This window comes from Delphinus delphis, chromosome 5, assembly GCF_949987515.2.
Source record: "Delphinus delphis chromosome 5, mDelDel1.2, whole genome shotgun sequence".
NCBI lineage: Eukaryota > Metazoa > Chordata > Mammalia > Artiodactyla > Delphinidae > Delphinus > Delphinus delphis.
In genome coordinates this window covers 72,659,655-72,686,857 of record NC_082687.1, presented here as the reverse complement: position 1 = coordinate 72,686,857, position 27,203 = coordinate 72,659,655, and the positions used below count along the sequence as shown (strand labels likewise).

Below are 27,203 nucleotides of genomic sequence, written 5' to 3'. Positions count from 1 at the left end.
AAACAGTCCATTGAATAGTCTGAATTTGACGAGATTCAAACAATCAATTGTTCTGCTTTTTTCAAATCACTGTCTTAAACATGTTTCATCCAATCTCGTTTTTATTTCATCAACATGTCAGACAAATCCCATAATGATTCCAGGTTTTTCTATTCTTAAAACATTCTTTCTCTTACTCCATTCTAGGATTTTCTTTCCCCCATTGCTGTTGTGACTTAGGGCTGGAAAGACTTGGAGAGATGAGAGGTATGGTCTGCTTTTAAAACATACCACCTGCCTTCCTTTCCTTCGCCCCACTTCCTTTCTTAGGTCCCCATGCCTATTTTGCAGGAAGGAGAAAAGTGATTGAAGGTGACAAATGTTTCTCGTTTATCTCGTGGTTGACACTGGTTGGCTGCCCCAGGTAGTGCTCTGTTGCCAGGTACCCCTAATATTTTTGGGGCCTGGGGCATGAGTATGGATGGAAGCCCAGACATCCTATGTCTAAATATTAAGAAGTTATATATCAAGCTAACAGAGTATTGAATAAATATACTACTCCATGTACTTATCTTGATAGATACATTTCATAATGACCTTCAAGGCCAGGTTGGAATTTAGAGTCCTTGAACTCCTTGTAATTTTCTATGTTAACATGGTGGCATGGGATCAACCGTCCTTGCCCCCCTCCCCACCCATGGCCCAAGGCATACTCTCCTTATCTTTCCTGGATCTCACACTGATAGTGGCCTTGTACACCTGTGTGTAGTCACTGCAGTCAACAAATTCAAGCTCTGTTTTACCTCCTGTCACCTGCTGCAAACAGCCACCCCATGGCTACTTCTTGGGCACAGGGGTTTTGTTCCTCAGGAGAATGGGCCCAGGAAAGAAGTCTGTGTAAGATCTGAAAACAGGCTTAGGACCATTTGGAGAAAGAATTCTAGATTACTCGGAGCATGATCTAGAAGAGGGTTCAGGCTTCAGACAGGCAGTTCCCTTTGCACCTCACCTTGCAGAAGTGGGCATGGCTGTAGGAGGGTGAGAATGGGGTTCTCTAGAGAGCAGGCTAACAGCTACCTCCTCCAACGATTCTCTGCTCCCTTTTATCTTCTGCTGATATAAGGTAGAGGGGTGAAAGTGGGGTGGGGAGGTAGTTGGAGGATAGCAGAGTTTATTTGTTTCTTAATAAGTCCATGGAGAACTGTCGATCCCCCATTATTAGGTAATTTATGCTCTATGTTCTCAGCTTACAATCTGAGTAGCCCATTCCAGAGGCAATAAGAATTGGCTCAGTCCTCTCAATATCCTAATATACATGCAAACAAAATATCTCTCCTAATAGAGTAGGTAACTTTGTCAATTAAAAAGAAAGAGGACTATTTAGCCAAATATTTACCTTGATCTTCGCTTTTTGTGTATAGAAATTTTCTTTTACTCGCAGCTATACAAATAGCATACTTGTGATTTGGCTTAAAAATGTGTTTGGGCAACATGCAAATTACCAATTTAATACCTTCTCTTTCTAGCTTCTCCCCACGCTTCTACGCCTCCACCTGTCACGAGTCTAGGCAATGCACATACACAGTATTCCCACAAATACCAATTCCATCAAAATCTCCAAAGGTGCTCCAACATTTTTTTTTTCTTCTGAGACATAAATAATAGATATTGCTCACTTACCAAGCGTTGTTCCATGTGCAACAGGGAAGGTGATGTACAGCCTCTGATATGGTACCTTTATTCACTCACACATCCTCTCTCACTAAGGAGAACATTTCAGAATGCTAGTATGTGAGCATGAAGTTATTATGAGGATAACCTTGAACTCACTCTATTCTATATTAAAAGGTAAATCACTTATAAATAACAAAGCTATTATCAGTAATAAATTACCTGCCACAAATTGCACAACTGACTGTGATGCTAAAGTTGACAAGCAATTCCCTAGATGATCGAAAATACAAAAAGCAATAGAGAGCAGGATGTTATAACAAAGGGAGAGGATCTGATTCCTGAGAGGGACCCTAATTTATGGAAGGCCTTAGATACATGGACCAGGTCCTATAACTCACTTTCAGATTCATCAAGCACTCATTAGATACTGACGTCTTCTACGTAGTTGTCATGCTTTTAGAAATATTTATGTGAAGGTAAGAGTTGTATATTAAACATGTGTGTGTGTATGTGTGTGTGTGTGTGCAGATACACATGTAATGAACCAGGAATAATAATTGATGGATTGATGATTTTACCTATATTATCACATTTAATCCTTAAAACAACTCTGTGGGAGAGGTAAAGTCAATTCCATTTTATATATAAGGAAACAGATGCTCAGAGAACTTACATAATCTGCCCAAGTTCGTACATGTAAGCATCAATGAACTGGTACAGGCACTATGGAGAACAGAATATTTTCCTCAAGAATTTAAAAATAGAACTACCATATGATACAGCAATTCCACTTCTGAGAACATATCCAAAGGAAACAAAATCAGTATCTCAAAGAGATATCTGTACTCCCATGTTCAATGCAGCATTATTCTCAATAGCCATGGTATAGAAACAATCTAAGTGTCCATCCATGGATGAACGGATACATAAACTTAAGTGTTCTCACTAAAAAAAAGGTAAATATGTGAGGTGATGGAATGTGTTAATTAACTCAATGAGGGACATTCTTTCACAGTGTATACACAGATCAAATCATCATGTTGTACACCTTAGATATCATACAGTTTTGTTTTTCGTCAATTATACCTTAATAAAGCTGGAATAAAAAGACAACCAATACAACAAAAACAGCAACAAAGGAAGCAATGAAGCTGTGTTGCAATTCAGGACCTTCTAACTCCAAGACCAAGGTTCCTAACCACTATTTCCTTCCGTCCTTTTGAGTTTTCCTTCTTTCTTTTACTTAACAGAAATAAATGGAACACCTGATATGTGCCAGGTATGTTTCTAGGAGCTGGGTGTACAGCAGGGACAATACAAATTCCTGCCTTCCTGGAACTTACAATCTACTTGGAAAGGCAGGTTATGATCAAGCAAATACATAACTATATAAATACACAATGCACCTTCAGGTAGTGACAAATGCTATAAAAAGAAATCTCCAGAAGGTGAGGAGATGGAGAACGAGGGATGGGGTAACAGGTGGGAGCAGAGGCAGGGTGCTTTTTCAGGTATGGAGGTCAGGAAAGTCTAACAATTGACATGCTTCACAAGATACTGCCTGTTTTATTGAAGGATCTAAGTTCCACTGTGGCCCTGTAAAAAATATGCATTTGTTAGCAGAAACCCTTTGGTGCTTTCTACACTTTGTTTGTAGTTTATGGTTTCTTATGTAGTATTGGATGCATTTGCTCTGACTATCCCCAGTGAAAGAGAAAACTTTGTGAGCTCTTTCTAAAAGCAAGTTAAGATGTCTGAGTATATTTACAAACACTAAGTTTTTATATGGCAAGCAGATAGAAATCCTGTATTTAGGTTGGATGCCCCTTTAACTAGGACCAATATTACATGTTTTGGAAGGAGGAAGAAAATTAGACAGGTGTGAAAGGGTGAGTGAGGAATTTGGGAGGGCGTTAGTAAGGGCAAATTGCTAATGGAAGCAGAATGTGAAAACTATAGATCCATAAATGAAGCCTCACTTTTGTTTTACTCAAAGAATGGAAAAACCTTGGAATAATTCAATCCTAGAAGCAAATAAAAAGTCATTTTACAAAGTGTATCAGCACCCTAATTAGAGGTTCATTTTAAGGATAAATCTCCAGACACTATAAAACTCTTAGAGGAAAACATAGGCAGAACACTCTATGACATAAATCACAGCAAGATCCTTTCTGACCCACCTCCTAGAGAAATGGAAATAAAAACAAAAATAAACAAATGGGACCTAATGAAACTTCAAAGCTTTTGCACAGCAAAGGAAACCATAAACAAGATGAAAAGACAACCCTCAGAAGGGGAGAAAATATTTGCAAATGAAGCAACTGACAAAGGATTAATTTTCAAAATTTACAAGCAGCTCATGCAGCTCAATATGAAAAAAACAACCCAATCCAAAAATGGCAAAAGACCTAAATAGACATTTCTCCTTAGAAGATATACAGATTGCCAACAAACACATTAAAGGATGCTCAGCATCACTAACCATTAGAGAAATGCAAATCAGAACTACAATGAGGTATCACCTCACACCAATCAGAATGGCCATCATCAAAACATCTACAAACAATAAATGCTGGAGAGGGTGTGGAGAAAAGGGAACCCTCTTGCATTGTTGGTGGGAATGTAAATTGATAGCAACCACTATGGAGAACAATATGGAGGTTCCTTAAAAAACTAAAAATAGAATTACCATATGACCCAGCAATCCCACTACTGGGCATATACCCTAAGAAAACCATAATTTAAAAAGAGTCATGTACCACAAGGTTCATTGCAGCTCTATTTACAATAGCCAGGACATGGAAGCAACCTAAGTGTCCAAAGGCAGATGAATGGATAAAAAATATGTGGCACATATATACAATGGAATATTACTCAGCCATAAAAAGAAATGAAATTGAGTTATTTGTACTGAGGTGGATGGACCTAGAGTCTGTCATACAGAGTGAGGTGAGTCAGAAAGAGAAAAACAGATACCATATGCTAACACATATATATGGAATCTAAAAAAAAAAAAGTGGTTCTGAAGAACGTAGGGGCAGAACCAGAGTAGAGATGCAGACGTAGAGAATGGACTTGAGGACATGGGGAGGGGGAAAGGTAAGCTGGGACAAAGTGAGAGAGTGGCATGGACATATATACACTACCAAGTGTAAAGTAGATAGCTAGTGGGAAGCAGCTGCACAGGGGGATCAGCATGGAGAGATCAGCTCAGTGCTTTGTGACCACCTGGAAGGGTGGGATGGGAAGGGTGGGAGAGAGACGCAAGAGGGAGGAGATATGGGGATATATGGATATGTATAGCTGATTCACTTTGTTATAAAGCAGAAACTAACACACCCTTGTAAAGCAATTATACTCCAATAAAGATGTTAAAGAAAAGAATCTCAGCAGACCAATTAACCAAATTTTGCCAATTTCAATCCCCTATTATTTTTTTCCAGCAATTTGCTTATTGTTGTAATTTATTTCAGCAATTTCCATAATAACATTCTCAGGATGGCACTCTCAGATATAACTGTCTGCAAAAAAATATGCTGAATCCATTCACGTAAAAAATTTACAGTCAATTTCCTTCTTCACAGTTACAAATGAAATGGAATCATCTGGACTTGTGCCCTTCCACCATCTTTGAAGGGGGTTTAATGAGGTGGAGAAGAAGGGCAAGATGGAGAGAAGAGAAAGCACTTGCTTTGATAGAGGCAAAAAGTGGAGGAGGAAGGGTTGTACTAAGAGACCTCTGATTCATTTGATCCCCTCATTTTCATCACCTCCAAAGATCAGACGCTGAAGCTGAGTTACACACTTCTGAAAGTAGACAAGCAAGAACTTCTATATAGAATACCTCTGGGTGGGAGTTCAGCTCACTCTGACTCATTAATTTCTTCATTCAATACTGCCATAGGATAAACTGCTTTCATCTAACATTTCAAATCTCCTTGAGAGAAAAGGTTTCTTTTAAATGGGTTCCAACTTTCTCTCTTTCCACCTGAAGATACACTTTTTTAACATTTAATTTATTTATTTTATTGAAGTATAGTTGATTTACAGTGTTGTGTTAATTTCTGCTGTACAGCAAAGTGATTCAGTTATACATATATATATGTATATATGTAATTTTTCATATTCTTTTCTGTTACGGTTTATCACAGGGTATTGAATATAGTTCCCTGTGCTATACAATAGGACCTTGTTGTTTATCCATTCTCCATATAATAGTTTGCATCTGCTAATCCCAAACTCCCACTCCATCTCTCCCCCAACTCCCTCCCCCTTGGCAACCACAAGTCTGTTCTCTATGTCTGTGAGTCTGTTTCTGCTTCCTAGATAGGTTCATTTGTGTCATATTTTAGATTACACATATAAGTAGTATCATGTGAAATTTGTCTTTCTCTTTCTGACTTACTTCACTTAGTATGATAATCTCCAGTTGCATCCATGTTGCTGCAAATGGCATTATTTCCTTCCTTTTTATGGCTGAGTAGTATTCCGTTGTATATATGTACCACGTCTTCTTGAAGATACATTCTTGATATTTTTTAATTCTTCTAGCTGCCGTACTGCTGCTCCTGAGGAAAGAGCAATTCAGCATGGCAGCACTCTATTCTAGGTTTTCATAAGTTCAAAAAAAGTGCAATTAGTTCTAGTAGGGAGTTAAACTTATGTTGATGTTCCCCTTGTTCTGAGTTTTTTTGAGCCCAACTTTGGGTAATTATGGGTTAAAATGCTCAAAGTGTCCACTAGAATGTTATCTCCCTGGGGACAGAAATTATTTTTTGGTCTGTTTTATTCACCACTGCATCACCAGTTCCCAGAACAGTGCTTGGCATATAGCAGATGCACTTTAAGTACTTTTAAATAAATGGACAATTGAGCTGGTATCACCCAATGTATGCTTTTGAAAGTCACCATTCCCAGATTTTGTGATTCTGCTTTGTTTTTGTTTAACTTTTGGGGAACAGTTGCTTGACTAAGAGATAATATAAATTTTTCTGTTACATCCTAATGCTTCAGTGTATTGTGCTGGGCAATTTTAGTATTCAAAATCAATGTTAGACATAGTTCATTTGTATTGTTTTGTAAAATTGCATATTATTTCTGATGCTTTGTTAGTTGAAGATCATTTTTGGCGCTGAAACTTCTAGCCAATTGTTCTTTAATTGGGGTTATAGCTAAAATTGTGGTTAAAGATTTTTTTCCAGCTTTACTGAACTATAATTAAGAAATGAAGTTGTATGTATTTGAAGTGTAAAGTGTGACGATTTGATATTTGTATACATTGTGAAACCATTACCACAATCAAGTTAATTAGCACATCCATCACCTCACATAGTTACTTTGTTGTTGTTGCTGTTGTTAAGAATGCTTAAGACCCACTCTCTTAGCAAATTTCAAGCATACAATGCAATATTATTAACTATAGCCACCAGGCTGTGCATTAGAGCCTCAGAACTTATTCATCTTATAAATGAAAGTTTGTACCTTTTGATAAATATCTCCCCATTTTCTCCACCCCCCCAGCCCCTGCCAACCACCATGTGATTTTCTGTTTCTATGAGTTTGAGATTTTTTTTAGATTCCACGTGTAAGTGATACCATACAGTATTTGTCTTTCTCTGTCTTTCACTTAGCATAATACCCTTCATTTTCATCCATATTGTCACAATTGGCATAGTTTCCTTCTTTTTCACTGGATGAATTATATATATATATATCATATATATATATATATAATCGCATTATCTTTATCCGTTTGTCAATGACACTTGATTGTTTCCATAACTTAGCTATTTTGAATAATGCTGCAGTGAACATGGAACTGCATATATCTCTTTGAGATAGTGGCTTCACTTCTTTTGGATTTATAGCCAGAAGTGGGATTGCTGGATCATACGGTAGTATTATATTTTGTTTTTTGGAGGAATCTCCATACTGTTTTCCATAGTGGCTGTACCAATTACATTCCCACCAACAGTGTGCAAGGTTGTACAAGGGTTCCTTTTTCTCTACATACATGCCAATACTTGTTATCCCTTATCTCTTTGGTCATTGATATCCTAACAGATGTGAGGTGGTACCTTATTGTGGTTTTGATTTGTATTTCTTGATGATTAGTGACGTTGAGCATCTTTTCATATACTTGTTGGCTAATGTTAGGAAAAATATCTATTCAGGTTCTCTGCCCATTTTAAAGTTGGATTATTTGTTTTTTGTTATTGAGTTATAAGATTTCCTTAAGTATTTTGGATATTAACCCTTTATTGGACATATGGTTTGCAAATATTTTCCCCCATTCTATAGGTTGCCTTTTGATTTGCTGACTGTTTCCTTTTCTCTGCAGATTCTTTTTGGTTTGATGTAGTCCTACTTATTTATTTTTGCTTTTGTTGCCTGTACTTTTGGTGTCAGATCCAAAAAATGACTGCCAAGACCAATGTTAAGGAACTTTTCCCTTATGGTTTCTTCTAGAAGTTTTATGATTTCCAGTCTTCCAATTAAATATTTAATCAATTTTGAGTTGATTTTTGTGCATTGTGTAAGATAAGGGTAGTATGGATATTTTAACAATATTAATTCTTCCAATCCATGAACATGGGATATCTTTCCATTTATTTGTGTCTTTTAAAATTTCTTTCATCTATGTTTTATAATTTTTAGTGTACAGATCGTTCCCCTCCTTGGTTAAAGTTATTTATTTTATTCTTTTTGATGCTATTATAAATGGGATTTTTTTTCTTAATTTCTTTTGTGGATAGTTGTTATTGTATAGAAACACAGCTGATTTTTGTATGTTTATTTTGTATGCTGCAGCTTTACTGAATTTATGTATCAGTTCTAACAATTCTGATGGAGTCTTTGGGCTTTCTATATGTAAGATCATGTCACCTGCAAACAGAGACAATTTTGCTATTTCCTTTTGGATTCAAATGCCTTGATTTTTTTTGGGGGGGGGAGGGGAGGCCAAATTGCTCTGGCTAGGACTTCCAGTACTGTCTTGAATAGAAGTTGTGAGAGTGGGCATCCTTGTCTTTTTCCTGATCTAAGCTGAAAGCCTTTCATCATTGGGTGTGGTGTTAGCTGTGGATTTGTCATATATGATCTTCATTATTTTGAGGTCTATTTTAAATATTCCATCAGAAAAACCAATCTCAAAATAACACATTTGTTTTCAATGATTTTCTTCTCTCCATTTCTCCTGGAGTTATTCTCCATTCATTAATTAATTCAACTCATGCTTATTGAGCATCTACTATGTTTTTCAGTACAGCTCTCATTTCTGCATGCAAAACTGATCCCTATATATATAGGCATTTGGGGGGAAACAGAAGATGTTTAATATTCAATTCCTTCCCTCAGATTCTTTACCTGTTACTTGGGAGTGACAGATAAATATAGGTGAAACAATAGTAATAGCAAAAGATGGTTTAAATGCCTGGATTCAGGATAGAAGAAAGGGCTGCAAGTAAACAGAAAAAGAACGATTTTACTAAGACCTTTGGAAAGCTTGGAGACCTAAGATAACATTGCTTTGAAATCTAGGAGATGAAAATAGAATAAAAATGCATTTGGGGAGAGGGGAATTTTCCCATCAAGGGTAACTATTTGTTTTAGATTGGGTTCCCCAGGCAAGGATTTGAATGTACGTAATGTATTTGGGAAATGATCTCAGGAAGCCCCAGTAGGAGAGACAGAGATGGCAGGAAGAAAATACAGGGTGATATTGAGGAGTTACTGCTATAGACAACTAGAGCTCAATCCTACAATACTGAACACACTTCAGAGGGGCAGGGAATCTGGGATATTCATCCTCCAACTCCCATTAATCACTGGCTGAGAGCTGCACCCAGGTGATGGTGAATGCCTTAGAACTTCCAGCCAAAAGAAAACTAGCAGTTAGAGAGTCACAGGTGTGTGTTGTAGGGTCTGTGGACCCAAACACTGTGGGGATATAGGTGGGTCTCCTATTCTTGGAGCTTGTAAACAGAAATAGTCCTGAAGAGGCTTGCAGGCTGGGCATTAAAAGCATTCTGATACTTCAGTCTATCAGAAGTTGAATTTGCTGCAATAAATGGAAAAGGTACACACTTGGTAAATGGCCCAACAGAAACTGGTTTATGTTTGGATCTGATCAATAGAAAGGAAGGATGGAGACTTCAGGACCCATTAGAAGATGGACAGACAAAAGCCAGAGAGGGAAGATCAGAGAGAGCATGGATTTGGGGAAAAGTCAGATTTTAGACTTGCTGAGCTTAAGGTTATGTCAGGATTTAAAAAAGGAAATGTTCATTAGTCTAGCTCAGATGAGTGGAAAGGAAAAAAAGTATTGACTTGGGAGCCAGGGGCAGGAAGGTGGTAGTGAAGGCAAATAGGTTAGTCCTTCAAGGGAAGGAGTTTATAGAAAAGATATCAAAGGTTCAAGACTTAGCCTTGGGAAATATCAGTAATTAAGAGCAGTTACTTATGTGCATTGTGTAAGATAAGGGTAGTATGGATATTTTAACAATATTAATTCTTCCAATCCATGAACATGGGATATCTTTCCATTTATTTGTGTCTTTTAAAATTTCTTTCATCTATGTTTTATAATTTTTAGTGTACAGATCGTTCCCCTCCTTGGTTAAAGTTATTTATTTTATTCTTTTTGATGCTATTATAAATGGGATTTATAGAGCAGTTTAAGAGCAGTTACTTATGTATAGTTGTAAAAAGTATAGTAATGCTGTGCATTTTTTTTGATCCTCACAAGAGCTGGGTGACGTAGATGCAAGAGGGTTTTACCTGTTTTACAAATGCGGGACTCAATCTGTTATAGGTCATTTTAACACAGACTAGCACAGATGGGAGTCACAACTTAGGTGTTGTATCTCCAAATTCGGAATTCTTGAAACCATGAAGTCAAGAGGAAGGAGATGGGCCAAGCATTCCTGAGGTCTTCAGTCCCTCATTCTGTTCAAGCCTAGGTGATATATGAGTGTAGAAATGGGCTATGTCCCACGCATGTGGAAACTGCTAAAAAGGCTGATTTTCTCTACAAAAGATTGTTTCTGGAAGGGCTTTTATTTCTGGAGAGCAAGAATGTAATCACTAAAGTTTATGGAATCTGCTGAAATCTGGGGTGCTATAACAGTATCTCTGATCACAGCAGAAACATGACCAACTCAAACAAAAAACTCAGAAAGAGGAATTTATTTGTTGACTCATGTCATAATCCATGGCCATTTCAGGGACGGAGATGGAAAGAAAGGTGGAAATACTGTCAAGAATCTTTCTTTCATCTCTGCTTCTTTCTTCCTTTCTTCTCCACATTTGGGGGCGATGGGAACCATGTTTGTCACCTTCTCTACTTAGATTCTTAGAGCTTGGGAACCAGAGAGAAAGATGCTCTCTCTCTCCCAGGGCTGGCTGAGGATGTGACAGTGGAATGCAGGTTGGGGACTGTAAATTGGTCTCTTCAAAGGGTGGTTGTTTCTTAGATTACCATTTCAGTAGGTGCTACCAGGTAGACGTGGATGTTGATGAAAGACCAACAGGCTAGGCTTTCCTCAGGCACGACGGCTAACATCTGCACAGGCATTTAACCACATCTTACTGGAGCATAATGATGCTCTCTATTTTCTTTTAAAGATGGTTATTGCTTCACAAATATATATTTTGGAGTACCACTTCACAGAATCATCATTAACTTGAATAAAACTACATTATTTCATTTTAATTGTAAGTGCTAGTCTTTTGGTCTTTTTCTCTTCCATATGTCGTTAAAAACAATAAAATGAGGACAAGTGAAAGAGGCCTTTGGTGATTTCTTTGAATGCATCCTGTTGGCTGCTGTGCAACTCTCAGCTTGCAGCTCTTGGCCTGGCAATGTAGTTTCAATTTAATCAGAGATAACCATTATTAAATCATTCTAGCCAGACTTATCTACACCTACTGAATGGCCAAGCAACAGCAACAACCTGCATTTTAGCTTTGGGCATTTTGCTAAGAACAAATTAGTCATTATTATTCAAAAATTTGTTAATGAGATAGAAAAAATATACACTGTAAGTGTTCCCCTAAGTTGCAATCAGTTTGATGATATTCTAGTGAGGTTTTATTGATTTGCCTATTTTAGATGAAAAGCATCCGTTTTCTTTTCTTAATTTTCCCCTGTATTATGCTGTATTGTGTTATTATAGCAGGAAGTGCATAAGCTTTAGGATCTGACGGCCTTAAGTTCAAATTTTGGTTTGTTCTTCATTCAACAAACATGTGCTTAGTGCCTCTTAATAGACACTCTATTAAGTGTAAAGGATGTAAAATAACAGAAACACTGATCCCAGCAACTTCATAGTCTCATGGTAAAGGAGGAAGGGGTGGTGCAGAGTGCATGATGGGATGCAGAAGTTGGGCAGCACCATGCCCGTTGGAGGGAGGAGTGGGAGAGGCTCCCTAGAGAGATGCGGCTTGACCTGACTTGTGTTGGTTGAGAAGGAAGGGGAAACAATGGAGGAAAGTGTTCCAGGCACAAGGACCACATAAGAGAACGAACGTCATGGGTACTAAAGAACATGGCGTGTTTTGGTGTGTTGGAGAATTTGGCACATCATTGAAACTTATAAACATTAGTCAGATAATCGGTACAGGGCAAGGTGTGCCATGGGAAAGAATGCTAGGGGGGAAGATAAGAGCCACATCACAGAGGGCTTTATAGGTGAGTATTTTGACCTTATCCTGAAAGCTATGGGAAGCAGTCGTTTATTATTATTTTATGTCAAGAAATGACATGATCAGATTCTTCTATGCATTCTGGAGAATGGATAGAAAGGGCCTACTTTAGAGGCACGGAGACAAGTTAAGAGGCTGTTGTAATCCAGGCGAGAATAGTGGGGTCCTGAGTTAAAACTGTAGGAGTGGGAACAGAGGGAAGGAGACAGGCTTGAAACATAAAAAGAATTGATACTTGATTTATAGAACACAGGGGGTGGTGAGGGAAAGCGCTGGAGAAATCAGGACCTCCCCAGATTTTCAGCAGCTGGTTGAATACGTTTAGTGGCAATGATGAAGTTAGCTTCAGGCATCCTCAATGCAAGGTAGAGAGGGTGTGTTTCTCCAGGTGGAGATGTTACATTGATAACCGGACCTTCAATCTGGAACGCTGGAGTGCAATCTGAGCTGAGGATATACCCTTGGGAGTTCACAGCCTTCGGTTAACTATTGAAATTTTGGATGAGCTCATCCAGAGAGAAGGAGGTAGACCAAGCTGAGAGCCCATGAGAGCCAGAATTCTTAGGGAAAGAGAGACCCTAGCTGAACATGGAGATGGGATAACCAGACATATAAGAGGAAGTCTAGGAGAGAAGGATGTTATATATGTCAGTGGGAGAAGATTTTTGTGATTTTGTGCTTTGAACAAGTTTGCAATCTCCCTGTGACTCACTTACTTTGTCAGTGAAAATGGAATAATAATATCTATTGCATTGCATATTGTGAGGATTATAGTGATAATAAATGCATTCATCTGCTATAAAGCCTGCAGCATGAAAATCATCAATGAATATTTTTTCTGCTTCCAGTGTTGATTGAATTATGAATAAAATTGTTGATGATAAAATCTTCCACCTAATGAGACTTATTATTTCCTTCAGTAATTTAAGCAGATCTCTTTCCTAATGACTGAATCTCCAAAATCTAGTCATCAGCTCCAGTAAGGAGTTCTGGTGTCAAAGCCAGCAGTGTCTGGTGAAGAACATTTCCAGAAATATTTTTGTTTTCTTCCTTCTGATAATACTGTGATCAGTCTTGTTTAAAAACACCTGCATTGGGCTTCCCTGGTGGCGCAGTGGTTGAGAGTCCGCCTGCCGTTGCAGGGGACACGGGTTCGTGCCCCGGTCCGGGAGGATCCCACATGCCGCGAAGCGGCTGGGCCCGTGAGCCATGGCCGCTGAGCCTGCGCGTCCGGAGCCTGTGCTCCGTAACGCGAGAGGCCACAGCAGTGAGAGGCCCGCGTACCGCAAAACAAAACAAAACAAAACAAAACACCTGCATTTATTTCGTATTTGAATATGCAATCAATATGAAGTGTTAAACTTCCTTTACAAAATTACATTGATCATCCCAAACAGTACAGTATGTACTTGAAAAAATACGTTTTTTATGGTTTTAAGTATTATTCTTCACATCTGCTTCTGTAGGTTTCATGTGCCTCACAACTTAGTTCCTTTTATTAAAGCAACCTAATCTGGGGAAATCTGAGGAGAGATGGGAAGGCAACGTTTTCTTGCTTTTGAAATCTTACCGTTATTCGTTTGTGCGCTTTGAAGTGGAACTGAAAGACTTAGCTAGATTCCTTTGTGGAGCACACAGACAAATTCAACCTCTGACTTTATGCAGAAATTTCAAGCATTTTCATTTCTGTTTTCCTTTTCATGTAACACAAAGTACCTCCCTCATTTGATCATGCTTCGTGTCTGGTTTTCAGAGCAATTTCTTAGGCTTGTTTGACATATGCAAGGCATATTGCAAGGAGAGTGGTAGGAAGGAGTAGAAAAGAGAGATGAGACACACTAGATTGATTAAAGATCAGGCAAATCTTTCTTTAATGCACTTACTCCTTTTTATAATCTTTCCATTTCTTCAGCAGCAACTTGGAGAAGAGTGCTGCTCACAAGTGACTGTATCGAGGTCTTGAAAGAACAATGTGTTTCATGCCTGCCTTACCCTCAGTGTGTGTTTATAGGAAGTCAATAAGCGCACTAGTCCAATTACCAGAGGTTTGAGTGTACTCTTGACACTGTCATACATTTGTTCAAGTTGGGCTAGATGATCTCCAAGTTTCTTGTCTGTTTTAAGATTGTGTAACCTGAAGTCCTTTAGCTCCTAAACCTGTGATCCATGACCTTAAAATTAATCTATCTCTATTTGTCTGTCTATCTATCTGTGTATCGCTCTGTCTCTCTATAGGCTTGTCACCTACTCCTCTGTTTCCTCATCTGAAAAGCTAAGATAATGATAGTACCTATTTCCTTCAGAATTAAAGGACTTGATGCTCATAAAATACATGTATCAGCTTCATGTGCCAACTTCCAAGCTACCCATCAGTGCTGTCCGGCAGTTTCTTCCCCTAAATACTGTGTTTAGAATCTGGAGTGGAGCATACTTAGCAGAGGTTGAGACTGACATTCAGAAGAGTCAGAGGGACATCAAGGCTTAAACCTGGAAACCTGAGGAGGAGGCAGGAATGAGGGATTTGCCTGGGGCTGGGTCCACTTTTCTCAACCTCTGAGTGTCCTCTGCCTTTGAAATAGACTCTCAGTCTACTCTGGGAGTTCCACAGAGACTGAGATCACTTCTCTTCATAACACCGGAATTTGTGAAAGCACCAAGCTGAGACGAGATGCAGGTATTTCAAAATCCAAAGTAGACTCTTATCACTTCCTAACCCACTAAAAGGGATTGACTACATTTAGCTAATTATTCAGGCATTTTCTTTGATGTAGAAAATCCGGAAAGATTTTAATCTTTTATTGTTTGATTTTTATTCATCATATGTGTATATTTGGGAGAGTGGAAGATAAAGGGCACCTTTCCCTTTAAGAAAGCACAAGGGTTTGTATAAAGTAAAAAGATGAAAGGTGTTATGAAAATGATCAAGGCAGAACTAAGCACTTATTATTCTGATATTGTTGTTCAACACTTTAGTCCAGTTTCTTCTGGTTTTGCAACTTGAATCTTTCATAGGATGAGAGGGAAAATATGTTTTTTCAATGCCTCCATTTGTAGGATGTTTCTGATTCATTTGCTGCCTGGTTTTTCGCTGTGGCAAGCACATCACTTTGGGATTGGATGCTCCTGAAATGATGAGTTTGTTGTTCACCTCAATATTAGTGTTATCTGCAGAGATGAGTAGAATTGCAAATGCCAATAAATCGTGTTTGTGACAATTTCTATAGAAACCAAATTATTCATATTGGAAGAGAGATGCTTTTGTTTGGGAGGAAGGTGGTTTCCATGAGATCCTAGTTCCTCTTCTCCCAGCTGTGTGACTTTGGGGGATAATGATGGCTGGTGTGTTTGTAAAGTTTTATAATTTACAATGTCTTCAGGTGCATTTTACCTGTGATCCTACAACTCCCTTATGGGCTAGATTATAGCTACACTCATAAGAGAGAGAGAAAAAGTAGTCCCAGAAAAGTAAACTGATTTTTCCAAATTTATGCAACTCCTAAGTGCCAAAGTCATGGCTCCAGATGGATTTTCTTTCCACTGCAACATGTTGCTTCCTAAAAAAGTTTGATTCAAATACTGAGACTGTGAGTCTCAATTTCTTCCCATATAAAGTGTGCATATGGACTAGATATGACATCACTAACTCAGATCTAAAGGGGCAATGCAGACAATGTTAATGAGAGATGTTGTCTAGATATAAAGGAATGATATTAAATGTGGCAACAGGAGACATGTGTCATCTAAAGGGAGTTGTTGCTGTCAAGCTCCAGGTATTACTTTTGCAGAGGAATGCAATAAAACTAGTGTTGTCAAGTTTTCTGCTTTTTAAAGAGAAGACAAAAATTTCGATGTTCAAGTGAAACCTCCCTGTGCTTGAATAACGCAGAATTGAGAGAACTGCGACCCCTTTCTAAGGTCTTCACGAGGTGGGGAACACCTTCATTTCCAATTAAGTCTGATGTGCTGTAAAGTCAGTATTGCTTCAGTTTAACTTTCTGGAAAAATGTATTTCTTTGGTCTGGAGGATTCATTAGGTTCATTGACTTTTCAATTCATGTCTAGGCCAACTCAGTAATTGATTTGGACAAATAGATAATTTCTGAAGCATGAAAGGAAATGAACTATAATGAATGATATAAAATGAACTCCATAATCTTGGAGCATTGTGAAAACAGAATGCTCTCTACAGAAATCTTTGCGTGCAGAGATTGTTACTCACGTGTTTCTTTCATGCCACCCAGGGGGCAGCTGAACTTAGACAAAGAGGGATTTTTATTACATCTTATATGCATGGTCTCCTCTATTGTTTTCACTCTCAGAATTGATGGCGCATCCAAACAAATGTAAGTGGTAAGTTAAGTCATTAAAGAGATTTATTTTTTCATCATCGTGTAATTCTGAAGTTAAACTTTGCCACATTCAGACTTCTGAGGTGTGAATTTGGACTTGTTGGTTATAATCATAGTGGTGATAGTGCTGCTGGTGTGTGTCCAAAACATTTTGTACTAATGATATTAATAATAAAGAAATGGCATTTGTTGAGGGTTTATTATGCATCAGGCTTCATGTTAAGGGTTTTTCTATTCATTAAATTATTTAATCCTCACAAATTCCCATGAAATAGGCATTGATGTCTAGTTTACAAATTAGAAAATTGCAACTGAAAGAGGTTAAGTAACTGGTCCAAGATTACTCTGTTACTAAGAGGCAGATTCAAACCAAGTTTTAATTAAATGTATGGAGAAGAGGTCAGGAGGTATTTCCTGAGCATCTACTATGTATCAGGTAATATTCTAGGTTCTTGTGTACAAAACGAATTCCTGCTTTATTTAGGTTATATTTTATTTTTGGAGATAGACAGTAAACCAATCAACGTACACAATAATGTCCAGCAGTACTAGGTATCCTAAAGAAAAGAACTGGGTTGGAGGATAGAGGGTCTGTTTTACATGGGGTGATGAGGGAAGGTCTGTCTGAGGGGTGACATGTAACCAGAGATATTAGAATAAAGTGGAGGGATGAGCAATGGGAATTTCTAGGACAGTCCTTTTGACAGTCCCTCTGTGGTATACAGTTCACACTCAGGTCTGGAATAGTATGACCCATCGGTTTGTTGTATTTAAGAGGGTTATGTAGTATCTTCCTAAGGCACGAGCAAGGACATAGGAGGCAGACCCAGGTTAAAATTCTGGTTCTGCTCCTTTTTCCTCTGAGGTATTTAGACACCTTAAGTTTATCTTCAAGCTTTAGTTTCCTCCTCTATAAAATTTGGATAATAATCCTTATCTCTTATGATAAGTGAACATTGCACACATAATGTTCCCCTTTGCAGTCCCGGAACTACATATGTATATGCAGGAGTCCTGCAACAAATAGTAGGTATCGTAATTATTTTTATAACCTGTGTCTTACAGCGGGACATGGAGAAGTTCCCCGTGGTGTTTTGTGGTCAACGTGTAGGAGGGAATACGGCATAGAACAGGGGTCCCCAACCCCCAGACCACCGACCAGTACCGGGCCGTGGCCTGTTAGGAACCAGGCCGCACAGCCGGAGGTGAGCGGCAGCCCAGCGAGCGAAGCTGCATCTGCCGCTCCCCATTGCTCGCATCACCGCCCGAACCATCACGCCCCCGGCCCCCGTCCGTGGAAAAATTGTCTTCCACGAAACCAGTCCTTGGTGCCAAAAAGCTTGGGGACCGCTGGCCTAGAAAATCACCATGTACCCTCAGAACTGAATAGGAAGTGTGGTCAGAATGGAATTAGATTCAGGAAATAAGCTAAGAGAGGAGCCTGGTGTGGATAAAGTGGGTTTTCACATCACAGTAGTTAAGCGCAAGAATGAGAATTCAAAAGGCGATTTGAAAGCAAGGGTGGGCGGGGGGTTATTTATTTATTTAAATTTAATATTAAGAAGCATCCCAGAATATGCATACGGCTACAGAAGTTTACAGAGTAGCATGGAGAGGGAGAGAGAGAAAAAAAAACTCCCGTCCTTTACAAAGCCCCACGACCCTGCTTCCAAAGGCATGTGTCTTCTATTTAAAATGGTGGTCTCTGGAGCCAGTGGGTTGGCCCAATGCCTGATAATCAAGAAATAGGTCTAGTCCCGGTTTGCCTTCTGATATGCTGTATGGCTCTGAGCTAATCACTTCACCTCTTTGCCTTCAGACAGCAGAGAAGAGCTCTCTCTACTTTGTCCATTTCAAAGGTATCCTTTTAGACAGGAAACATTTACAGTGTCCCTCCTGTGATGCTACTTACTGTTAAATGTGGGCGCATAATTTAGTAAAGAGGCAAATCTCTTTAGATCGCCAATATTATCTCATGGGCACTGAATTAGGTCTACATCAGTCTGTTTTGGCAACAACCTGATTCTGGGGCAGCGGTAGCAAACCAAGAGTGTGGTTCAAGGGTCCTGCTTGACTCAGTAGAAACCCACAGACTTTGAAGGGTGTGCATCTGGGCTCCAATTTTCTAACTTTGCTGTAACTTTAACTCTGTCACCTTGTCTAGGACACTTATCCCGTCTGAGCCTAGATTTCTAGATCTATAAATAAAGACCATTACAGCATGTAAGTTATTGGGAGGATTAAGTGAATGTAAAGTTATTAGCATGATGTCTGCCATCGCCATTTAAAAATGTCACTTTTTATTATATTTTAAAGTTTTGTTTAAGACCTGAGTTCCTGGAATTGTCTGGAGGCCCAGATTTCGGGAGGCCTTGTCAAACCGGCACCAGGCTGTACAGTCAAAGGGGTCAAGTGGAAATAGCCCACTGGATCTGGATCTGCTCCAGCCCGGGGAGCTGGGTCTGCGCAGAGCTGATCCTCTGTCGGGGAGCCGTAGGGACTAATCCTTGGCCTGAATCAGTGACAGTTCCAGTGGATGTGAGGCCTCCAGAAGTGTCCCTGGATGCCTAGGTGACTACAGAACTTACTGTTGACAGTGGCTATTGCCGGACAAGGTGCAAGCTGAGGACATACGTTGGCTACAAAGTAACCCCTTAGTCTTTTTTTTTTTAACATCTTTATTGGAGTATAATTGCTTTACAATGGTGTGTTAGTTTCTGCTTTACAACAAAGTGAATCAGCTATACATATCCATATAGCCCCAGATCTCTTCCCTCCTTAGTCTTGTTCACAGCAATTTCCGTCCCTTACCAACACATCTACGTTTGCTGCAGGTTGTTGTGAGGCTTCGGGGCACCCCAAAGAGTCATCTTTTTTAATCAATGGACAGGAAGAAACGGCTTGCCTTTATTAACATCTAGGTCGGCTTTCTCAGAACAAGCGGGCTGCAAATCCCAGTGGCTTCTTAGCGCTGTCTCAGATGCCTCCATCCTTCATTACGCTATTCCCATGGTAACTCTCAGGAAGGGAGAAGAGGGACAGCTAACCACTGAGGGGCTATTTTTAGCTTTCTGGCCAAATGCTCTGACAAATCTGTTGAGGGAAAGAAAATGAGGCAAGTGTAGAAGAGGATTTCTTTTTCTAAAGACAATATCATTTAAAACTGATATTATGAAACTGGAAACAACCTTGAGGAATCATTTAACCCACTTCTACCTCTAGAAAGATCCACTTTCAAATCATATCAAAAAATTGTTCAGTGAGATTATTTTTAGAAAATTTTACTTAATAGCCTATTCTACTAGATAAACTGTATTTCCTACCTTGAATTTACCCTGGATTCAATCTCAGTTTTCAGACCAAGGGAGTTGGGAATGAGACTGAGTACGATTGCTCAAGTTGTGGAATCACACAACCCTGGGGGCATCCTTCCTTTATTCTTTGCTAATAATGACAGTCTCTAGGTTTGTGCAGTGCACATCCTGTGCAACTATCTGCACTGGCCCTGCTTCACTTATTTATTTATTTATTTTGCGATATGTGGGCCTCTCACTGTTGTGGCCTCTTCCGTTGCGGAGCACAGGCTCCGAACGCGCAGACTCAGTGGCCATGGCTCACGGGCCCAGCCGCTTCGCGGCATGTGGGATCTTCCCGGACCGGGGCACGAACCCGCGATCCCTGCATCGGCAGGCGGACTCTCAACCACTGCGCCACCAGGGTTATTTTTAAAATATGTAAACCCCTCCCATCCTCCTTAAAAGCCTTCAGGAACTTCTCATTGCTCTTAGGTTAAAGGCCATAGAGTGGCTATAAAATACAACATGATATTGATCCTACATGCGTGTCCAGAATCATTCAGTATTATTATAATTCTCCTTTGTGTTTCAGCAAATACCTTCTTTCAGAGTCTCAAACATGCCATCTTCCTCCATCTCAACATCTTTGCACTTATCTGTGACTTTTTCCCCATGCGCTCTGCCTAGTTAATGCCTGTAACTCTTTCTTATCCTTTAAATCAGAGCTCAAATATCAGATAACGCTTTTTCGACCTCTAAAACAGAAAAGGCCCTTCTGCCACAGCCTCTTCTAACAACTTGTGCATTTCCTTTGCATCACTTAACAGTTTGTAATTCTATATTGATTTATGTAACATTTTAGTTTTTTTATTACTTTAAACTATGAGCTCCAAGTCGTTAGGAATTATAATTTTTGCTCCCCATTATATATATAGTGCCTAGCATATGTTTGGCAAATTATTCTAATGACTGTATAAATGACTAGCAGTTATTTTAAAGGGACATAAACCCAGTTTCTCTAACAAGTCAAGCTGCCTATATGTGACTTCACCGGGGCTCCTCAAAAATATAATGTGCACCCAGATTTCCCAGAGAACTTGTTGAAGTGCAGATTCGGATTCAGTAGATCTGGGGTGAAGCTCATGATTCTGCATTTCCAACTGGTATCCAACTAGCTCTAGAACTTGGTTGCACAGTGGAATTGCCAGAGGAGATTTCAAAAAAAATCACTCTGGTGATTCTGATATAACTGGTATGTGCTTGGCCTGGGCTTTGGGGATTTTTAAAGCTCCCTAGTTTATTCTAATATCCAATCACTGATTCCAGGCAAAGCTCATCCTCAACAGTAGGCAAAGGGATATTTTTTGTTACCCTTTGCACTGAACAGCATCTAACGTGGCCACTTGATAAGGGTTCATGTTATTACTGTTTTTTAAATGTCTGTCTCTTAGAGATACACAGAAAAGTGGTACCAAGCATATGTTGTACGAGCAGAGAGAATCCTGTGTGAGAACAGAATGGCCCAATCTTAAATTTTCCCACTTCTTCACATGGGGAAATGTATTTCTTATAAAATATTTCAAAAGTAAGTGTACTATTGAAAAAAGTGGAACATTTTGGTAGAAACAAATGCAGTTATAGCAGTCTTTGCAGCCAGAGGAACAATGCATAATTACTCAGATGATATCAGGAAAAAGAGAAGTTTGGTGCCATTCCGAAAGCTGCAGCATTTACAGTGAGTTCCTTGATTCCCAGCTTGTTCATAATTGTGAATATGAAGAGGAACCAGAGGCTCTTGGGCATTTGGTTACTCTTTTTGAAGATCAATGCTTCTTAATCTAAAGCCTAGTAATAATCCTCTTTTCTTGTCATTAATTACATTGATATTTTCCATTGATTTATTTTTGCTTGTGGTCTTAATCTTAAAAATTCCACAATGTGGAGTGTAATATCTTTGCAGTGTATAACTCAGCACACAGTACTATGTTTTAAGCCCTACACTAGTTGTTTTCTTAATCTTCTCAGCAAACCTATTAGGTACCTACCACCACTATTATCACATTTTACAGATGAGAAAACTGAGGCTAAACAGCTCATTAGCTTCCCAAAGACAGAGATGGCCAGAGACAGAGTCCAGGTATATCTGATATACCTCCCTGGGACTCTCTCCTTTCCAGTGTTATAAATTAGCAGTATATAGGCCAAATTCAGCCTTCAGATATTTTGTCCAGGGGTCTCAATACATTTTTAAATGGGGTGCCACTATTTAGAATGCAGAAAATTTCCTATAAAAATCCAGATTTCAAGTTTATATTTACAATAATCATATCTGACAACACTGAGTGACATTCCTGAAACCTGCCTGAAGCTGAGTTATGTTTTTCCCTTTCAAATGACACTCTCCCTGCTTCTCACTAATATCTTATTTACTCCTGGTCTGCTCCAGCATTTATGACACCTGCTTGGCCCCTCCAGGCCTCTGGTTTTCAACTTAGCTTCTAACCTCTATTGAGGAAAGAAAAGATTCTTATGTCTTTAATACATTTTACCATTAGGAAAAAAAAAAATGTCCAGTCTCTCGGTGAAGTGGAGACCACTGCATAGCCATTTCCATCACTTCATATCTTTCTAGAACTATCTGTATTTGCATCTGGCAGAGTGGTCTGATTTCTTTGAGTACAAAGTGGTGAAGCTTAGTATCTTACCTTCTGGTTCTAGTATTTAGCCATCTGGAGCGGTTTCAAATCAAAGTTTTGATTTCACAGGAGTTTATAAGTTGTGTGGTTGTCTTTCAACAACTGTAGCACTGTGGAGACTCACGGATCCCTTGATCTCACGGTATATAGTTGGGTTCTGTTCAGTCTCTTTCAAATAAGGCTATAATAAAGAGGAAGAGGGTGATGTCACCCTGGTGATGTCAGGACCTAGCTGATAAGGCCCTCGCAGTGCTGGCAGGGTTTGAATGCAGTCACTGATTTCTGATGCAGCAGGAAACATAGACAAAAAGAGATTCTCTCTTTAGGAGTCTTCACCTTGGTTTTGAGAGTTGCTTGCCTCCATTTTGAGAGTGTAAGCTAAGCCTCCAATTGCTTACACTCCATTGCAGTGTACTGTTTCCTTGTTTCCTTTTTATGCCTGGCTTTGACCTGCTGCCCACCTTGATATTGGTTTCTATGCACTCTCTCTGAGCCACTATATCTTCTGTTCCTCACGGCAGAACCTTCTCACTGCACACGGGAGCCTGTCATTCAACAGAGCTCATGCACACATTTTATGCCTCTTAAATCTCAGAACAATCCTATGATATAGATCTTGTTATTCCCAGTAAATTTTGGCTCAAAAAAGCTGTCAAATTTGGTAAGTTGATGAGTAGAAGAATTTTCAAATGGTTAAATGCTAACTTTGTCTATTCTGTTCCATGTTTTGCTTTGGGTATAAGAGGCAGCTATTGTAGTTGAATGATGTCTACAAAACATGAGAAAAATAATTCAACCATTCCTTATTTCACCACATGGCATGCCATGTGAGGCATCATCAATTTTAAGATATGCCAGTTACAATGGTATATTACTCAGCCATAAAAAGAAATGAAATCGAGTTATTTGTAGTGAGGTGGATGGACCTAGAGTCTGTCATACAGAATGAAGTAAGTCAGAAAGAGAAAAACAAATACCGTATGCTAACACGTATATATGGACTCTAAAAAAAGAAAATGGTTCTGAAGAACCTAGGGGCAGGACAGGAATAAAGATGCAGACGTAGAGAATAGACTTGAGGACACGGGGAGGCGGAAGGGTAAGCTGGGACGAAGTGAGAGAGTGGCATGGACATATATACACTACCAAATGTAAAATAGATAGCTCGTGGGAAGCAGCCGCGTAGCACAGGGAGATCAGCTCAGTGCTTTGTGACCACCTAGAGGGGTGGGATAGGGAGGGTGGGAGGGAGATGCAAGACGGAGGGGATATGGGGATATATGTATATGTATAGCTGATTCACTTTGTTATACAGCAGCAACTAACACAAAAATGTAAAGCAGTTGTACCCCAATAAAGATGTTAAAAAAAAAAAAGATATGCCATTATCTTATACGCCATTGGGAACAGAAAAAATACTGTCAATTAAATTATGTCATTTAAATTATGTTGATTGTCATCCTTATTGCAATTACAGATGTTCTAAAGTATAAAGACATGTCTTAGAATTGACAAATATGGTGCTTATTCAACTTTTATTGCAGGCCTTTAATGTGTAAGACGTTGGCTGAAATGTTAATTGTCTTAAAATAAAGAGATGTAAGAAAGCAAATGCCAAAATATTTACACTATAATATTTTCCTACAGCAACCATCAATTGAACTAGAATTTGACCGCGTAGTGATTTATACGACTTGCCTTCGTGTGGTACGGACAACCTTTGAAAGGTGTGAACTGGTAAGAAAGATCTTCCAAAACCATCGGGTAAAATTTGAAGAGAAAAACATAGCTCTGAATGGTGACTATGGAAAAGAATTAGATGAACGATGCCGACGGGTTTCTGAAGCTCCTTCGCTTCCTGTCGTGTTCATCGATGGCCATTACCTTGGGGTGAGTATCTGCTAAGGAAAATCTTCTTTTTTATTGAACCCAACCAGTGTTGATAGAAAGCTATAAGGCTATGACAAGGCAACTTGCATCATAGCTACCAGCATACTAGCTATTTTTTTAAGTTCAATCCAAAGGGTTTGAAGCACTTATTTCTATCCTAAATGATGTGTTGCTACAGTGTTCATCCCTGCAGGGTCATGGTGAAATGAAATCAGCATGAAATTGCCTTTTTGAATAGAAATACAGTTTTTAAATGTTTAGTTGACCTGAGTTTTGCATTGTGACGCTTGACATGTGGGATAAAAACTTTTTTTTTTTTTTAGTGCAGGCAAGAAAAATGGGATATATGAGATATCCATTTGTGAATTCTCCTATACCCCATTATCAAACACTCAGTTTCCTACTTAATGAAACTAAGATGACAGTCGTGAAATGAAATCAATAAGAAATGGGGCCCGGAGCCAGAATTTTAATCTGCTTGTTTAAAATGATTCTTGATTTTGGTAATGCGAGAACGTGAGACACAAATGCAGGCTTACGGGCGAGCAGAGCACTCCCAGAGCAGCAACAAAACATGACTGCTTCCTTGCTCTTTGAATAGCACGGTTAGCATCTTTAACCCCCACTGATCTATGAACAAGCTTCATCAGTACGAAGCCCAAGAAGGGGGGCTTTGGAGAGTGCAGTTTGGAAAGAGAGAGAGCAAAGGGACACCAGCAGTTGAGGGGGGTGGGACTGACTACAAGGTCACTGATCAGAGAACAGAAAGCGGCTGTCAACCAGAGATGCATCCTTGCATCTTGGTTTCATTTCAAATCTGGTCTTAACCTTCAGCTTCCAGGGAAGTTTAGAAAAAGCCAGAGCAGGAAATGCTCCTGTTTGTTACAGGGAGCTTGTGTCCTGATATCCTGTCTAGAGCCATGGCTATTAGAGGCCGCCTGTCATCTTACGGAAAGGTTAATGCAGAGAAGCCATGATTCAGTAGCTATGATGTTATGCAATCTTACTTTTAACCAGAGCTGGACACAGATAGATTCTGAACTAGAAGTATTTTGATTCAAGTATTGAGCCTCTTATCTTATACTTCAACATATACCCTGAGGTCCCAGAAACCCATAACAATGGCAGTGATAAAAATGACAGAATGAATGAATGAATGAATGAATGAATAAATAAATTTTAAAAAGTACTATACTATACTCTCAGCTTATATGTGTCATCTCATCTAGTCCTCAGGACCTAGAAATCAGCTCTCTGGCGCACTGGTTAAGAGGCAAGACAGCTTTGAAGTCGGGCAGCATTGTTTCAAATTCCTGCTCTGCTACTTCTGATTCTGGGAAATTTATAAATCACTCTGTGCCTGATTTCCTCATTTGTAAAATGAAAATGATAATCATAATAGAACTTTTCTTAGGCTAATTTTGAGGATTTTACTGATATATACACTGTATATAGTGTGTGTGTGTACATATATATATATATATATATATATATATATATATATATATATGTACACACACACACACACATAGCTGGGTAATTGGCAGGACCAGGACTCAAAGTTAGGTCTGTCCGATTTCCCAGACCCTTGCACTCTGACACATCACCTCAAGGAAAGTGATCTTTGCTAGTTTGTTTCCTGGTGGGTTCTTAGCACCTACAACAGGGTTTGGCATAAAGTGCTCAAAAACATATGCTGAATGGATGTAGGAATGATGCTATATTGTCTCCTCATATTCTCTCCTTCTCTCCTGAGACATTCTTCCACAAGGAAAGAAAATCTCATAAACTCATCTACACTGCGGAGAAAATCACTGATAAGGGTTGTGGGTATTTGCATTGTAACCTGGGGGAAATTCTTCTGACAATGTAAGATATTTTTCATTGTGGAATTTTAAGTTCTGTGAAGCTACACAGTTAATCTTAGTGGGCGACTGCTTACTTACACAGGTACAAGGTGGGCCCCACCTGCTACTCTGCTCTCGACCAGGCTCATCTTCTTCCTACTTTTCAGTGTAACAGGCAAAATGCCTCTCTTGCTATTTGTCTTTAGGTTTCAGGGATAGGGGAGAGTGCAGCAGAGGAGGTAGGGTGCAGAGTTCTTTCTCGATTGCTTTGTCTCTGTGATCACTTTATTTACACACATGCCTAGAGGCAGAGGGATCACAGAGGTGCTACCTGCTGCTTCTGAAATTTGAAGCTAATTCCCCAGATCTGGAGAGAGGCCAGAGACGAGATTTTTTTCCTTTTTTTTTTTCTTATGAAAGGGGAATTGCTTCTAAATTTACAATTCAAAATGGAGATAAACACTCCAGAACAACTTATGTAACAAATTTCCCTACTACTACAGTAGCCCCTTTATTTAGATTCCAGTGCACAGTTGCAAATGGAGTACATTGCCAGAATTGTTAGAGCCTTTTCCCTGCAGTGTTTGCACATCTGAAATGGAAGGATGCCCTCTGCTGGGTTTTGGCATGTGGTGAAGCATAATTTTGGGGGAGGAAAAGGAACTGATGTTGGTAGTTTCCTTAACATCTGTGATGTTTTAAACAGTTACATGAAACCATTTGATTTAGTTTAAATTTAAATAAATGAGAAAATTCAAGATGTGTGAA

General features: G+C 39.2%; 1 protein-coding gene across 5 annotated transcripts in view; it reads left to right on the top strand.

Moving 5' to 3' along the window:
- Window positions 1-27,203, top strand: part of GRXCR1 (glutaredoxin and cysteine rich domain containing 1) — a 305,190-nt gene that overhangs the window by 223,630 nt on the left and 54,357 nt on the right. For all 5 annotated transcript variants that reach the window (XR_009519572.1, XR_009519569.1, XR_009519567.1 and 2 more), the window contains one exon: window positions 24,346-24,588. Coding sequence is in view for 1 of the 5 variants with exons in the window: in XM_060012623.1 (XP_059868606.1) it covers window positions 24,346-24,588 (243 nt within the window). In the remaining 4 variants the exon portion in view is untranslated. The remainder of the gene's footprint in view (window positions 1-24,345; window positions 24,589-27,203) is intronic.